This window comes from Dipodomys spectabilis, unplaced genomic scaffold (assembly GCF_019054845.1).
Source record: "Dipodomys spectabilis isolate Male_0828 unplaced genomic scaffold, ASM1905484v1 ptg000126l, whole genome shotgun sequence".
Taxonomy (NCBI): Eukaryota; Metazoa; Chordata; class Mammalia; order Rodentia; family Heteromyidae; genus Dipodomys; species Dipodomys spectabilis.
In genome coordinates this window covers 3261307-3279190 of record NW_024870803.1, presented here as the reverse complement: position 1 = coordinate 3279190, position 17884 = coordinate 3261307, and the positions used below count along the sequence as shown (strand labels likewise).

At 44.7% G+C, this 17884-nt stretch overlaps 1 protein-coding gene across 1 annotated transcript in view; it reads right to left on the bottom strand.

Annotated features, from left to right (window-relative positions):
- Prkn (parkin RBR E3 ubiquitin protein ligase) overlaps window positions 1-17884 on the bottom strand; it is a 992623-nt gene that overhangs the window by 290653 nt on the left and 684086 nt on the right. Inside the window, exon 7 of the mRNA XM_042689760.1 lies at window positions 10677-10813. Within this exon, the coding sequence (XP_042545694.1) occupies window positions 10677-10813 (137 nt within the window). The remainder of the gene's footprint in view (window positions 1-10676; window positions 10814-17884) is intronic.

The following is a 17884-nucleotide window of genomic DNA, read 5'->3' as shown; positions in this document are numbered from 1 at the left end:
AATTCCCACTCTGGGCAAGAATGAACTGCACACGAGTGAGTCGTGAGAGGTTTGGTTCTAGATTGGTTACGGAAGATGGGTCTGCAATGACCAGTCTTGGAGAACCAAGGACTACAACATGACTGCAAATACCATGGCAACTCGCTCCACAGCACACAAGATGACTGAATCTGTACATTCCCAAAGGAGAGTCTTGAGAAGGCTCCTGTTCTCCTGAGGTACAGCGTGCTGACCCATACTGAGTATGGGGAAGGATGGAGAGCAGGCCTATCTCAGGGAATGAGAGGCGGCTCCTCTTGTGCAGCTGAACTTCTATACCAGGTTAGGTTCAGTTAATCCTCCCTACAGTTAGGATACTGAGTGTTTGAAAATGATTTCAGAATCTAGAAAGTGGCTATTAGGGGATGAATTATGTGCCTCTCCATTTCTATGTAGAACTCTTAGCTCCAGTACTTTAGAATGTGACCATCCTTGGAGTCAGGATGTTTAAAGAGGTAATGAAGATGAACTGAGGTTCTTTGGGTGTCCTTATAAGAAGAGATCAGGACACTGACACTTAAGTTCCAGGGAGAAGGTGGCCTTGTTGAAGTCATAGAGAGAGGTGTCAGGGGAACCAGCCCTGCTGACACCTTGATCTTTGACCCTTGCCTTGAAGAGTGGTAGGAAAATAAATCTCTATCCCATGTGGTATTTTTTTCTAACAGTACAAGCAAACTATTTGGGGGACCTATTACAAGAGCGCGGCCATGTGCACGCAAGCTGTTGACTGGGGCTGGAGCGTGCCCAGTGGTAGAGTGCTCACCTAGAAAGAGCGTGACTAGCTGTGTAAGAGGAAGAAGAGAGAAAACAGGGCAGCAAGAGGGACATCGAACAACACGATGGCTAGCCCTGAAATTTGTCCTTCCGCTTCTACTACTTCATTTCCTGCTACATTGTGTTTTCCTTTGTCAATATGTAATTCCAACACAAATCATTTCTTATCAAGATTGCAAATACAGAAAAGATAGAAATTAAATTTTCTAAATTCTTAAATAGAACATACAAGATAACTTGGAAGGCATTCAGACTTCACTGGAAATAAATACTGGCTTGGTTTCGGTGTTATATCTTCACTTCCGTATTGACATGAGACTATTAAACCACTCCTCTTGCTAACTTGGTATGCATTCAAAACATTAAGCTTTTGACTGTCCTCCTTAAGAACCAAGTGGTCTAAACTCTCATGAATATGTAAATCAACCCCTCTAAGCACACTATTAATTATCTCAAAGATAGTTGGAGGTCAGCAGCTCATACGAAGTTCTGTGCATGAAATCTCATTAACACAAGACATCACACAGTGAAGAAGAATAAAGTTTTATCACAGTTCTGAATGTGTGTGTGTGTGTGAGAGAGAGAGAGAGAGGGAGAATGTAAAGCACAAATGGACCAAGTAACAGTTCTGAGCACAACAGCAGCAAGCTGTTGGGATGAGGATGACGATAGTGAAGGTATGAGGCAGGAACACAATATAACCCAAACCTTTAAACAAATAAACATCGGTAGGAATCAGGAAGTGTGTAGTAAAGGTCGACGGCCGTTTCTGATGGAGACAAACTTGACTGTTTTTTACCTAGAGGCTACAAACAGCCTTGTTTTCTTCCAGGATAAATAAAGTTGTAAGTAGCCATTAGAGTGTGGCACACACTCCATTCCCTGAGTCAGCAGAAGAGGGAGGAGGGGGGGGGTGTGGAGGGGAGGAGGAGAACGGGAGGCTGCACAGTGTGGCTGTAACAGCACACAGCACACACCACGGAGCGTGGCATGTCTGCCTGGACTACATCAGCCCCAGTTCAGGGAGTGCTCACCCGTCCACCTGTCTGACACAGGCAGTGAGCGGGGCTTCCTAAGCTTCATAATCACAAGACCCTAATTCTCATCTAAATGCAATAACGTGTTCTCATAAGCCAGGCAACTATTGAAGGTCCCAGTTACAGTTTGCTTGTACACCTCGATTGTATACTCAAAATATAACTGATGAAAAAGATCATAAAGTATTTTCACACCTGGTAACAACTGCAATGAGGAAGATAAGCATGCACAGCAGAGCCATTATCCTGCATAAGGATAAAATAGATGCAAAAAAAAAAAAAACCACCCAGAACAAACCCCTTGAATACTGGTAGCTCACACACACGTCTTCAGTCTGATGGCCAGGTGAAGAGAATTGGTCAAAATCTTTCCAGTATCAGCTTGAAAGAGCAAAGCGAGCGATGCCTGCTGCTTCAGAGACATACTCCTAGGGGTGACACCAGAGAAAGGGCAGGGAGGCGGGTTTATGAAGGCAGGAAGGAGGAGGCTGAGCCTGGGGAGGCCTCTCGGAGGCCGCCGGGCAGCCAGCGCCTTCCCTCTCCTAGCTGAGTGGCGTCACAGATGGTCCTTATAACTGTCTGGAGCCACACACGGGCATCTGAGGCACCGCTGTGTGCACTGGCTGTGGCTCTCCATAAATTCCAGACTGCATCAACCCACTTAAAATGATATACTTAAAGGTCAATTAGTATTCACTGATGACTGCTATAATCCCTCCAGCCCCCGGAGAGCGCCTTCTACACTAATAGTGCACAATGCATGGGTCCAGAGATTGTGCTGACTGCTACAAGGCAGAGAAAGGGAGGTGAACACACACGTTAATGGACGGACGAGAGCCTAGAGACTGCCACTCCGAATGACTCTCGTAGCCAGCTTAAGCACTCACTTACAGGCATCTCCAGATCTCTTTGGGTACATAATGAATGGATGTTTGAAAAATAGTTCACTTTTGACCTTGTGAAACAAAGGTGGAATGACTTAAAGTTTTTATTTTTTAAACCATTTAAGAAATGAGAGAATCAGAAAAGACAACGAACGTGGAGCGTTGAATTTAAGCAAAGAGAATCAGACTGTTGCCCACAGAGCAGAGAATCCCTTCCTTCGTAACTCACTAAAGACACACGCATGCCTCAAACAAACAGAAAATTGCTTTGGTGACTTTGAGTCAGGACTACTATAAAGGCGGCAATTCCAAGGCTCAGCGGATGGCGGGCAGACAGGCCTTGTTGAGCTGGCAGGAACGAGTCCAGGAACACCATCAATTCTGTCCTACAGCTCTTTCTCTGGTCCTTGTCCACGAACCAGTCACTCTTTATAATGAAGCCACTTGATGGAGTGTCGCTCCTGTTGAGGCAGGGAGAGGGGAGCTGAAAGCTTTGGATACATTGTACATTTCACCATCCTTTCCACCGGCCTGGGAGCTGCTCTGTGTTACAGCCCCGTTTGCTCTGCCTCCTGGGTGCATGGCCAGACTCCTCTCCCTTCCCCTCTACCCCTCTGCTCTCCTCCACCTCTCTCCCCTCCCCGCCTCTCCCCTCTTCTCTTCTCCTCATCCCTCCCCTTCCCTCAGTGCAAACACCAAGTGGTTGCGGGGTGGTCATGGGACTGGTCTCGGATAAGGAGCATAGGCAAAGGCCATTTCTTGGCTTGGCACCTGTGCTTTTGTGATGCGCAGCTTACTTTGCTCCTGTGCCCACAGGCCCCCTGAGAGGACTCAGCAGACTTTGAGGCCCCACGTAGCCTAAGTAGCAATCTGGATCCTGAGTAACTGTGTAGCCGAGGCCTCCCAGCCACCCACACGGGACCAGGGCACAAGTAGGAAAAAGAATCCCGGAAAGCCCACCAAATGTGAGAGAGCTTTGCCAGCTAAACTATTACACCCTCCCAAACAAACCCTCAAAGAAACAACCCAATTAACAAAGGAGCTCAAGAACCTGAAGAGAGACTTTTCAGAATAAGAAATAAGACTGGCCAATAGACACATGAGGAGATGTTCAGCACCTCTGGCCAGAAAAGAAATGCAAACCAAAACTACACTGAGATTCCATCTCACCCCAGTTAGAAAGGCCATTATCAAGAAAACAAAAACAGATGCTGGAGGGGATGTGGTCAAAAGGGAATGCTACTCCACTGTTGGTGGGAGTGTCAACTTGTTTGAAATCCAATGGAACTAAGAGGTGGGTTTTACTGTTTTCACTTTTTGTGCTGTTTGTCTGTCTTTGGGAGGGTAAGGGGGCACAGAAGGGGAAGGACAAGGGTGAACAACTGCAGCGGTGGTACTCACTAGACACGGCTGAAAATGAACTATACAGCTTGTGGACAGGAAGGAAATCCTGGGAGTGAGGGAGGGTTAACATTGTTCAAAAAGAAACATACTCATTACTTGACTTATGTAACTGTAACGCCCCTGTACATCACCTTTACAACAACAACAATATGTATGTGTGTATATGTGTATAAGTGTGTGTGTCTCACACTGATGTTTTAGGTTAGAGAATGTAGACTACTAGCCTATATTCTGTTTCTTCACACAGACACATACATCCAAACTAAAGGAAAGCTACCACAATGTTTAAACCATCCTCCCCAAATAAGACAGAAAGGAGTTTAGCATTAATCTCAGAAAATCAGAAAGTTTCATTTAATTTCAATTAACTTTGGAGGAAAACACTGGGTTTGGATGTCAAGTTCATGGGGAGTTTCAGTCCTGGTCTTTTCACAGAGATGATTACAAACAGGACTCAGGAAACAGTAGTGCTGTGTGGACTGTGGACTACATTCAGAGACAACAGGCCACACATTTCAGAAAGGGAGGCAGACACACGGGGCCTGGGGCTGTGCACAGGCTTCCTGGAAGTTTGTTAATATTTTAATGCTTCTAATATGGATTGCTTATTTGCTGTTTGGAAGCATACAATTTCATATTCTTTTTGTTTTGATTATGTAGCCACATTAACAATGACTTTTGTTGAACTTTTCTTAACCATTTCTACATCTTCTTTGAAGAGTAATCTTTGAATGCATTTTCCATCTTCTGCAGTGTTGTTTCAGGAATTACACTGACTTGTTTCAGTGTATGTATCTGGAGAAGCAATGATCAAAAGCAAAGAAAAACTCCCCTCAGTTATTCACTCATATTATACATTCTGTTTCTATCTGTCTGAACTCTTTTGGTATTAGAAATGTATCTCATCTCACAAGGAGAGGAGCTATGTGTCTTGTGCTATACCAGTGAAAGACACTAAGGACTCTGGTATACTGTAGCTGTTGAGTGGCTATCCTCAGTGGAGAGGAAATCATATCTAAATTAGATGGAAACTGAGGCGATGGTTTATTTTGTCAACTCAATTGAAGACCGAATGAGAAATCAGACTTCTGGATGTGTCCACACGGTGTTTCCAGAGAGGATTAATTAAGGAGAAAATCCACTCTGAATGTAGAGAGTGTAAGGTCTGCTCCTGGATGGCTAGCAGACTCCACCCTCCTCCCAGCAAAGTCTCCACCCAGTACCTGCCTTACCTAGGCAACTGGCACACCTGGAAGAGGTCACATCTGCATCTGCTGAGGTCACTTCTGGATTTGATGTGGCCACACCTTTCCCCGCTCCTACCCTAGATAAGGCCTAGCCCAGGCCCAGATGCTTGCTTTCCCACATCTTTCCCAGCTGCATGGAGTGCCAACGTGGTCTGATGCCAGCCGGAACGATGGATAAACCTACCCCTTACTGAATACCACGTGCGTGGTGTGGTTCTTACTTGGCAACCTCTAAAGTCTCTAACAGACAGCACCCCCCATACATGGGGTGGGTCCTGGGTGAAGTAAAAGAAAAATAACAAAGAAGCTCGCTAGTTGAACCATTCCTTCTCTCGGCTTCCTGGCCATCATGAGCTTAGCTGCTTGACCTTAGTGCATCTTCCTGCCACGAAGAACTGAAATCTCTGGAACTGTGAGCAAAACACACCGTTTTACCCAATGGTATTTATGTCAGGTATTTTCTCTAATTTACTAGAATTTTGTGAAATGGGGACTTGAAAAATTTTTTTAAAAAGCCATAAGAAAATAACAACAAAATCTAAAAAGTCAGTAGTGAGGCAATATGAAGCCGTGTCTCAGGAGAGATGGAGTCCCTCCCCGGCAGCCCCAGGAACACAGGAAATCTGCTGTCAGCATGGGGAGTGAGCTGCACGCCAATGCATGTGGCAGTCATCATGATATGAATTCCAGAGCAGCATTCTACAACAAATCAACCTAAATTCATGAAGCTCTGCAGAGTTAGCACTGTTCACACCTAGAGAGGGTCCTTCATCATTTCAAAATAATTCCCAACAAGAAGTGGTAAGAATAGCAAGTAGAGAAAATGATTTCCAAATGATGATGGAGTTTTTTCTCAAAGCCTCTATCTTTCTATAAGGCCTTGTTTGAGCTTCTGGAAGCGGGTTGTTTTCAGACACATTTGCTGTGGTTGCCAATCCTATTTTTAACTCCAGCAACATTTTCTGAAAGACCTGTGCTGGCCAGCAAATCAAACCATTCCCTGATAAACGGAGCTAGACAGATGGGGGTAATTTTGTACTGAGGAATGCTATGGTCCCCTTGAAAAGTCCTTGTGCCTGTAGGATTCTCACCCCTGCAGCCCTTCTCAAGCTTTTAAACCTGGGAACTTCAGCCAACACACACCCACCTGGAGAGGCTGTCATTTAATTGGCCTGGGCACAGGAATCCTTAAAGCTTCTGTGTGGCCTAATGTGTATCTAGAGCTAAGAGTTGGTGGGAGGAGCTGGATATCAGTGCCAGCCATAGCCAGGTTAAACCCCAGCCTTGAGTCACAGGCATCATCAGTGACTCATGCCTGTAATCCTAGCTACTTAAGAGACTGAGATCAGAGGATTGTGGTTCGGAGCCAGCCTGGGCAAACAGGTGAATGAGATTCTTATCTCCAATTAACCACCAAAAAGTCAGGAATGAAGCTGTGGTTCAAATGGTAGAGTGGTAGCTTTGAACAAAAACAAAGCTCACGGACAGCACCCTGGCCCTGAGTTTAACCCCAGGATTTGCATAAAACTAAGCTGTCAGCTTTGCTCTTCCTAACTCTGAGACCCTGGTTACTTTATCATACTAATTCTTATTCCTTCCTCGGTAAAATGGGAATAAAAATTTCTACTCTAAAAGTATACAATTGGTTTAAATATGGAAGTGAGCTGGAAGGTAGAGATATCTGTCCTTTGGCCCTCTTGGCTTTAGAACTTTCTAAGGTATCACACTTTGCTCTTTGCAGGCTTGTCTGCCACAGTGATTGAGAACACAGCTGCAGAGCTGCATCTGGCCGGCTTTGAATACCAGCTCTGTTCCTTACTAGCTGTGTTATCAGGTGCAAGTTAATTAACCATGGTGTGCTCGTATAATGGGGAGAATAATATCTTTTCCAACAGTGTCTTGGGGGGACTCAATGGATTTGTACATGCAAGCACAAAGAATGCACCTTCTCTGCGCTCAGTGACAGCAATAGTCATTATTCATTTTTGACTCTTGGGGCAATACAATTCAGCATCCCATATTTAGAAAGCATAATAAAATGTGGGGTTTAGCGAGGAGCTCACACTAGGAGAACAGGGTTTATACTTGGAAATAATTTTAAATCAGTTTTAATTACTCATCACAACCATTTTGTTAATGAGGAGACTGGCTCACGGACGGCCACGAATACCTTGAAGAGCATAAACGATGATACCTGAGCTCGGAGAGTGTCTCCATGAAGGAATTGAAAGCCGATTGCAGGAGTGAAAGGACTTGTTACACCATGTTTTGGTAGTAGCGGATGAGAAGTGCTGGATGCCAGCATAGAAATGGATGTGTGCAGATACTGTCAACAAGCCTTGTGGGCTGTGGGTCACTTAGCAGCGTGAGTATGGATGGCGCTCTAACTTCTGTGAGACTGGCGTCACTTACAAAACGAGTTGGTTGGTTCTTGTGGCCTCTATTTTTTGGTATGTAGTTAAGAGCCATAGTGCTTTTTAAAAATTGATGTTCTTATAAGGTTGGTGTGCAGAGATAATTACAGCAGCCCAACCTGTGGAGATGCTGAATACTGGCTGCTGCGTATGGACTGGCACAGGCTGGAGAGGGGCGGGAACAGCACGGTGTCCTGCCCACAGGCAGGGAGGGTGGCCCCCGCGCAGCTCCGTGTGTGAGGTGCCCGGGCGCTACGCTCTGTTTTGGCGCTGCGCTCTGTTTTCCGTCCAGGGGTCACATGCTGCCCTCACTGGATGACTGGTTTTCATGTCCCAACATCGAAGTCCTTGAGCCTATGCTAAACTGGGAGTAAAACACCCACGCAAATCCCAAGAACATATTTACCCACGAGTCTGCCCCATTCAGATCTTCATTCAAGCCCCTACATTGAGAAAGGTCAAGGAAAGGATTTGGGCTCTCTCTCTAGTACTAGAATCATCCATCGCAGGTGGGCAGACAGAGCCTTCGTCCTTAAGAGGATCAATGGCTTTTGGTTCTATAAATAAAGCTTACTTGACATTTTTTGTAGGAGCTATGTAATCCAAAATACCGTATTGAGTGAAAAACAAAGGGATGGTGACCAGGCCCTGAAGCAACAATAACAACAACAATAATAATAATTCTCTCTTGAGCAAATATTAAAGACAATACTGTTTGGTTTCATACAACACAAAGGCTCAGTCTCTCTCTTCTTTCCTTTCCTCTTCTTGTCTTTTCTCTTTTGTGCCAGTCTTAGGGTTTGAACTTAGGGCTCTACACTCTTGATTAGCTTTTGCACTCAAGGCTGGCACTCTACCAAGTGAGCCACACCTCCACTTCCATGTTTTTGCTGATTAATTTGGAGATTAGAGTCTCATGGACTTTCCTGCCTGGGTTGGCTTTGAACTGGGATCCTCAGACCTCAGCCTTCTCAGTAGCTAGGATTACAGGTGTGAGCCACCAGCGCCCGGCCTTCTCCCTTCACAGAAATGGGGAAGCATTTATAATTGCTGTCAGTGTAAATTTTCCAAAGGCTAAAATAGTCTATGATAATCAATACTGTGACAAAGAGAGCAATATTTTTTTGTGAGTAAGTACTTTTAGAGATGCACGTTAAGAGGTTGAGAGACAAAGAAGCAAGAATTGAATGGTTATACAGTGCAGATAGTTCCCACACAGCTGTTTCTAACACGTCTCCCCTCCTGGCTATTGGATACATCCTTTATGAATAGTGAGATGAAGAATTTGTGGCTTTATGCTTTTTCTTGTTGTTAAACACTGAGGGGAAGAAATGCTGGGAAAGCAGGTTCTCAACAACAGAAGACATTCATAAAAATAAAAGCAAATTTCCAGTGCAAGTAACCAGTGATGAGAAGCAACATTCACACACAAAAACCGATCTAGTGCCAGGTGCCAGAGGCTCACCCCTGCCATCCTAGCTACTCAGGAGGCTGAGATCTGAGGATCACAGTTCAAAGCCAGCCCAGGCAGGAAAGTCTGTGAGACTATCTCCAATAAACCATTAGAAAACTGGAAGTGGTGCTGTGGCTCAAGTGGTAGAGTGCTGGCCTTGAGCTGAAGAGCTGAGGGACAGCACTCAAGCCCAGAGTTCAAGCCCCACAACTGAAAAAAAATATAAATACAAATAAAAAGCAATCTAGTACCAAGTATACAGTATAAAATACCATAAATACATTATATGTATAAATGTATAAATACATTAATATCCTGCCTCATTCACTATTAATACAAAGAAGTTGAACCCATGAACATGTAAGGTTCTAAAGATACCAATTGCGTGAGAGCTGTGGAAAAAGGTGGACAGTTCCCCAAATGTTTAGAGACAGAATTCTGCTTCTAGATATATACCTCAGAGAAAGGCAAACATACACCTACACATAAACTCATATATGTATAATAGCACTGTTCAAAACAACAGAAAATTGTTCAAAACAACACAAATTTCCACCAAATGTCCATCAATAGATCAATGTGTAAACGTCATGGTATTGCCATGCAACGGAGTACTATTCAGCCATAAATGAGTAAAACTAACACGTGCCACTACGTGGATGACCTAAAATACAAGCTAAGCGAAATAAGGCTAACAAAATTTCACATTGTATGAGTCTTGTTTTAGAAAATATGCAAAAGAGGCAAAACTCATCTTAGTGGTAGCCAGGGCTGGGGGCAAAGGTACAGTCAGGTGATCACTTCATGTTCTTCTGAAGACACAGTTTTAGACCAGAGAGAAGTGGTTTTTTGTCTTTTCTTTTCTGGTGCTGGGGATTGAACCCAGGACGTGCCCTTGGTAGGCAAGTATTCTGCCACTGAGCTACATCCCAGCCCCCTTAAGTATATATTATATACATCTCACCTCAATTAAAATTACAGATGTAATAATAGTATAGTGCAAATATGGAGAGGTTTGTTAAATGGTAAAACAATATCTTAAATGCTAGGCAACTCATCTTTAGCTCATTTTTTACTTTCTTTGTCATGCATATTCTTTCACCAATGCTGGATTCGTGCTCAACATGTTTAAAGATGAAATGGATTAAAGCATCTAGAATGTGCTATCGCAGGTGAACTCGCAGACACTCCGCACCTGGCGGGATAATATTTCAAATATATTCTCACTGCCTTCGTGCAAGCTGTGCATTTTCTAGCTCCCAGCAGTTCCTGGGTTTTTATATCCCTTGTGACCCAACTATTAATGTTTTTTACTCAGCAAGGGCCAAAAACATGTGCACCGCCCCAGCTAGGGCTTGTTTTCCCTCGGCAGTTCTTCTTCTATTCGCGATTAGCAATGGAGAAGAGAGAAGCGCCAGACTTACCCACGCAGGGCAGCGTGTAGCCGAGCTGGGCGTCGTGGACAAACTGCCGGTCATTGAGTCTCGTCACACAGTACAGGTGGAAGCAGTCCAAGCAGATGACGTGGTGGTGGTTGCACGGGAAGACCAGCACGGGGCTCCTGCACAGACAGGGGAGAGGTTTCTTGTGGGACCTGTGGGGTGGATAGGCAGCACGTGCTTTGCAATGACTTCTGGAAGGAGACCCGGATGCCAAGACGTGAGCTCACCTCCACCAAGGCTGCCCTGTCAACACTGCAGGGACTCTACAAACCATAGAGGTCAGTATCAATGCATGTAGCGATCCGTTGCTTACACCTCAGGGCAAATATAATTTCTTTCTTCAAGTCTTCCCTGATTCACAATTCTCCATGAACAACTAAAGTTCCGCCCACCGTCTCCATTTCCATTGACCCATTACTGTCTCATAGCATTGGATGTGTTTTCCTCTGCTGATCAATTGTCATCTTCTTGAAAGCAGCTACTGTGTTGACACTATATTCTTATTTTCCCCTAGGACTAGCGCTTTAAGGTTTAAAATCAGCATCGCTTGGATTTAATTTCAATGACATATAAAACTGAACTTCCTTGAAGTCCAAAGGAAAATCACAACTGCCACCAAATAGGTGTATATTCGGCAGTTACTTACATTTCATTACCAGATCGAAAATACAATTCAGAAATAAGAAATCAGCTGAGAAGGATTTTTCTATTTTAATATTTTATCTACCCCAGGCACATATTCTACTTCTAAAATTATGATTTAAGGGATTATTAATAAATCAGTATATACAACTCCTAAGAATTTTAGACTCACTTAAAACACTTTACAGGAAAACAAATCTCTTCTAAAGCCCTGGAATTCTGCTGGCAAATGAACCATGAGGCTATTTCAAAAAAAAAGGGAGACAAATCGAATATATTAGTTTAATTTAAGATCAGTCTCAAAGCAATTTCAGTAGTTAAAAAAGTTATTGGAAGCAATTTAGTTAAGTCTATTGCTTGGTAAAGATTAGTAAATACAAAATAAACATGTTCGGGGCTGGGAAGGTGGCTCGGTGGTAGAGTACTTGCCTTGCATGCCTGAGGCCCTGGGTTCAATTCCTCAGCATCACATAAGCAGAAAAAGCCAGAAGTGGTGCTGTGGCTCAAGTGGTAGAGCACTAGCCTTGAGCTGAAGAGCTGAGGGACAGTGCCCAGGCCCCATGACTGGACCCAAAAAACAACAAAATAAGCATGTTTGTTTCATGTAAGAGTTTTTCAAAGGCCCTTCCCCTCAAAAATTAATACTAAATATTAATATCATACAAGAACATTTTTTATCATTTTTATTGCAAAGGTGATGCACAGAGGGGTGAAGGTTATATAAGTCAGGTAATGAGTACGTTTCTTTTGGAACGGTGCAGCCCCCTCCTTAATTTTCTCTCAGGTTTTCTCTCCCAACCCCGCTCAGAAGATAGCTTCTTAACACCTAGGTGGATTTCCAAACTCTGGTTTGCTATTTATTTACTTTGAAGCAATATCTCCTATAAAATAAAGAAGAGAAAGCATTCCCAGGTAAGCAAACTAAATACGTCCACACGCTTGTGTGCTGTTCCCTCTTTTGACCTAACAAAGGCCTTCACTTTTGTTTCCAGGGACTTAGTTAATTCACGTTGATTGCTCTGAATTTTTAACCTGTTCCCTCCGAACAACTTCCCTTTGAAGGAGATAAAACCACCAAGGCTCCTCATCTCCTCAAGAGGCACCCGTGCACGGGCGTACCACCTCCATGGTGCATAATTCCTGCAGATGCTGCACGGACCACCTTTCCTCACCGTTAGGCTGTGAGAAACCTTCTCCATGCCACCTTGGGAAACGCGGAGTCCATAAGACTTGCTTTCAAGAAGGAAGATTGTGGAGAAACTACCAGAATGTTTGTACAAATTTGCTCTTATATAGAGCAAGCCTGAAAAGAATGCATAGCAACGTTCCTGTAGAGGAAATAAAAAGAGAACTCAGAGAGGAGTGGTCCGGGCCCTGGGGCTAGCATGGGGAAGGAGGACCCGGGGGAGGATGGCCCCCGCGTGTGGCTCGTCCTTCAGGGTCAGTGAGGTCCCCAGGGACACAGACCTGCCTCGTCATCCACAGAACATCTGCCGTTCTGCCTAAGAATGACATGCGTTTGAAGCGGATTAGTGGGAAATGCCAAGTACACTACAGTGCGAGATAAATCCTACAGAGATCCAGTGGCCCCTCCAGAAACATTTTTTGAATAGTTTCAAATATTTTTATTATCTTGAAGTAGTTGTGCAAAGGAATTACGGTTTAACAAAGCAGCTAAGTGAATACATGTGTCCTGATCAACATCTCACCCACCTCCCCCCCTCGTTTTCCTTATGGTTTTGGCTGTAAATGGAATCCTTTTTTGCATTTAACAAGGCATTGTGTGTGTTCTGCGCAGCTTGCTCTCTGTGTCATCCCTTCAACATCCACACGCCTCCACCCCCCTCCCCTCATCCTCCTCACTTCGTGACCCATGCAGTGCATTCTGGCCGGCATTCTACTCCCGCCCCCCCCCCCCCCATTCCTCCTTCTCCTCTCCTCTTGCTCCCCCCCCCCCCTTGCAAGGTCCTGTTTCCTGGTACTTATTTTTGTTGGGCTTTGACGTAGTATTTCTAAAGAATTATACTATTCGTGCTCTTCACAGAGTCTGTTATATTTCAATTACTTCATTTACAACCTCTTGCATTCCACCCAGCGTGTTATGTCTAAATTGACAGGCACATTCTTGCGCCCACAAATGAGGGAAACCATGCAGCCTGTGCTTCTCTGAGCCCGGCTTACTTCACTAGAGCTATTTTTTCCAAGTCTCTCCAGTCACAGGAAGTTTCAGAAGCCCAAGGGTTGGACCATGGAAGGCTACAACCTCCAAGGTAAAGGCCCAGTAAGAAGGAAGCAGGAAGGTTCGGTAGGATCTGGACCCAGGAAAGTCCTGTTCCAAACGGAGCGTCTGCTGCCCCGAGCCACTCGCCTTGAACGGAGATAGAGATAGACAGGAAGATCTACTCTGCTGGCGGAGGTAACGGATATGAGGATCAGGCTCACTTGGACTGAAAGTATCTCCCACACTCCTACCTTAGCATCAATATTAAGTGAAAGGCAATGCAGTGTTGGCTCACTTAGTCCTGACCCTCTCAACACAGCAGTGAGCACAGCACAGGACACAATCACAGCCACTGCACATCTTAGTGGAGAAAGGAACCACACCACTTTTGCAATTATCTCGTACTGTATAGCTATAGTTCTGCATCTCCCATCAATGTGTTTTTTAATTCAATTACTTATTGACCATCTACTTTGTCTAAAGTAACAATTGAATATCACTGCGAATGTGTAACACCTGGTGTTTAGACTCTAAGTACCTGGGAAACGTAGCATATTGTTTCCAGACACAAAATTCACATGGAGTAAGTGTTACAAGACAGGACACACGAGCACCCAACGCCATGGACACAGAAGTTCAGAGTGGAGGCAGTCATGCAGCCAGGAGGCTTCCTGAGAGTCTGAGCTAGATTTAAGCAATGAGATCGATGCTGGGTCACTGGATAGAAACATGGCGAGTAAGTCCAGAAGAAACGGGACATGAAAACCACACTTGAAACAGAAAGACAGCAGGTGGGCTGCTGGGACGGATGCAGGCAGGACAGGGTGGAGAGGAGGCGGGAAGGGAGGCCTGCAGAGTGTGGTCAGGGTCGAGCTGGCCGCAGGAGACCGTGCTAGCATGTGGCTCTACACAGTGGAATCCTCCCTGGGTTCCGCTGTGGTCTGGGTGCCCGGGCCACCCTGGAGTTCACGTACTGAATCACTGTCACCAGATAATGGGGTCAGGAAGTGGAGGCGGGGAGGAGTTAGGTCAGGAGGGAAGCAGACTCCAGGGAGAGCCCCACTGCCCAGCAGGTGAGGACAGAGGAAGGTGCCGCCTATGAACCAGAAGCAGGTCCTCACCAGATCCCAGCTGCGCAGGGCCCTCGTGTGGCATTTCCAACCTCAAGAATGATGAGCAATGCCTTCTGCTGTTCGTAGCTACCTGGCTCACGTACATCGTTATAACAGTTCAAAGAGACGAGACAGATTGTAGAGGAGGGAGGCTGGTGCAGAGGAGCTTCACTCTGAGGGAGGCTTGGAGACATGACGCTGAAGGTAGAAGGACGTGAGGCGTGTCAGTGGCGTGGAGTGGATGGGGTTGCCAGGCGGTGGTGGGTGGTAGAGCTGCAGTAGGGGGGAAGCGTGGACGGAGTCACGTGCGCGTGAGTGCCCAGCAGGACTGCACCTTCAGGCCTGTCACTCCTCCCCACGTTCCTCAGCCCCCTTTGCTCAAATTCTATATAAATGTTCACTGATCTACAAATGATTTTACCCAAATGAGCCGGATTACAGGGTAATTAATTAAAGGTTAACTAAACCTCTCAATCATAAGTAAAAAGAATGACAAATATGTCACCGGACATTGCTGAAGCGTTATTTGTAAACAATTATTTCTCCTTTTTTTCAGAGCATGACTATTGGGGTTTGAACCCAGGACCTCACCCATGCAACTGCCTTGTTCAGCAGGCACTCTACCACTTGATCCATGCTTTCAGGCTGGATTTTTGTTGGTTATTTTGGAAACGAAGTCTCTAGGACTCTTCTGCCTAAATTGGTCTCAAACTAACATTCTCTGGATCTCAATCTCCCGAATATCGAGGATTACAGGGGTAAGCAACTGGTGCAGAGTTCTTTTTATTGCTAATGCAATTCAAAGACATTTGGCTCACTGAATAGCAAGCACAGTTGAAGGAGGTTTAGTTAAACAAAATTTAGGGCAGAGGGAGTAGAATGATTGATAGGGTGATGGTGATCAAGATATACTGGAATCATCGTCTGCTTTTTAGAATGGCAACTCCTTAAAGACAATAAAAATATCCCTAAAAATGTAGGAACCTATCCAACTGTTCTTCTCCTCAAAGAAAAATATTGTTAGTTTCCCAAATGCATAAGCCAGTATGTTGGGAAAATTATATGAATTAGATCTATAGGATCTATAAAAATGGGATCAAAGTTTTCTTATTTATTGAGTTTAATCCATACTCTCCCTCATTTCTCTCTTTCTCTCTCTCTCCGTTTTTGTCTTCCCTTCCCCCACACTCCAGATCTGTGTCTCTGTTCAATTGAGTCTTACATACACATCTTCATCAATACACATTCCTTTCCACATAGAATGGGCTCCTGCATGCACAGCAGGAAGAATGCAGAAATGACTGCATGTGACGTCAGGGCTGTGTCAGGAAAGCTTCTCCAGTGTCTGTGTGAGCTCTTCTGGGAAGACCTTTTGCCAGCCTCTAGCACCACACGTGGAAGGCTCTTAGGTGAATCATCTTTAAAGTAGATTCTCCACCACAGTGCAAGCCCAAAGGTGTCCGTGACCCAAGCTGGCATCTTGACTATGGCCCTGAACAAGAACCATCTAGCTGTGCCTTCCTGAATCCCCGGTCTTGTAAAACTGTGCTGACAATATGCAATGTGGTCTTCAAGCCACTAAGCTGTGGGGTAATTTGTTACACAGTAGAACCTAACTAATATGGGCTCCGCAGGAAAAGAAAGCAAATTTAGCTATTGGGTCCTAAAATAATGCATGAGGTAAGACAGTCATATTGGAAGGAAGGCGGCGACTCAAGGGTATTTAAAGTTGAGAGAAGCATGTGCGTTTGTGAAAATACAGGGTTTGGAGGGTGAATGCGGTAACTAGTTTCTCCATTTGTCCCAATGCAAAGAAAAATTACATATACACGGTATATGTGTGTGCACGTGTGCGTTTATACATGGTATGTGCACATCTTTTTACACATGATGTGTACATACATGTGTAATAACATCACCTGGTAAGCAGTGTAAGTCAGAATTTTAAAATTAGTAGAAAATATCAATATAACTTTTCATTTGTGGGAGAGAATCTGAGTTCAACAAACACTTGGACACCACCACATTTGTCATGCTTCACTTAGCAATCTTTCAAAGCTCTCTACAAAATTCTGTGTGTGAAGAATTACGACTCCTGGGAATTTAGAAAAATACTTGATTAGATGAAAAATAATTAGTGGGGAGAAGCTTCACTGTTAAATGACTTAAATTTGTCTTCTTAGTGATTGTCATGTTAAATCCCTTTGAGTTAGACATGAATTATAAAATGGTAAGCAAACACTATCAGGAATCAAATGCAGTTCAGTGTGCCCTGCATTTGGCCAGGCTTCTTATGCCACACTGCCTAAATAGAACCACAGAGAGGCTTCCGACACGTGCTCATGCACAGAACGCCTGGACGGGTCATGGCGGCACATGCATGTCCTCGGAGCTCATTACTTGAGTTAGCTAAGGGGGACATGCTTAGTCCCTCTTGTGGAGAGGAACCTCATCCACACTCCTGTATCAAATTCAAACAAAACTCCACAGTCGAATGACCTTCACAATTCCTTCCAGCTGCCAAGTTTAAAATCCTGCAGCAAGTTCCTTTGCCCATTAGTTGGCTTGGAACCAGTTCTCTATGAAGGTCCTGGCAGATCCTAGCCCAGCTCATTAACGCCCCTTCCAGCTTCTTCTTTCTCCTCTGCTCACGTTCTGTGTCATTCAGTCTGTTCTGCTACACATAAAAAAGCAAATCTGTTCTGGTGCTCTGATCTGACTTGTGGTGTCCCGGTATGACAGCATAGACACCATCGTAATGCGCAAGCCCTTTATATCTTGATTTCTCCTTCTTCTACTCTGACGACACTCTGCAACAGCCAAGCATGCCACCCATGAAAGTGATCAGTAACGACCCATCCTCTCAGGAATTCATATTCCCAGTGGGCTGAGGGTCAGCAGTTGCTTCCTGGTGCAGTAAGTGCTACACGGGGATGAGTTTGGAGAGCTTGGCCTGTTCCCAGGGCCGCAGCCAGGGGACGGGAGAGCTCCTATCCTAGCGTGTGCAGGCCATACCGAGAGACAGCATGAGCGGCTAAAGGACTCTTCTCACTTAAGAATGATTTTGTGAAATATACAAGATGAAATTAGAAACATGTTTAGATTATGAATAGGTGACCTCTCTGTCTAGGCACCAGTCAGCTTTCTATTACTACAACAAACACTTGAGATAAACACGTAAAGAAGAGAAGTTAATTTTGGTTCATGACAGCCCA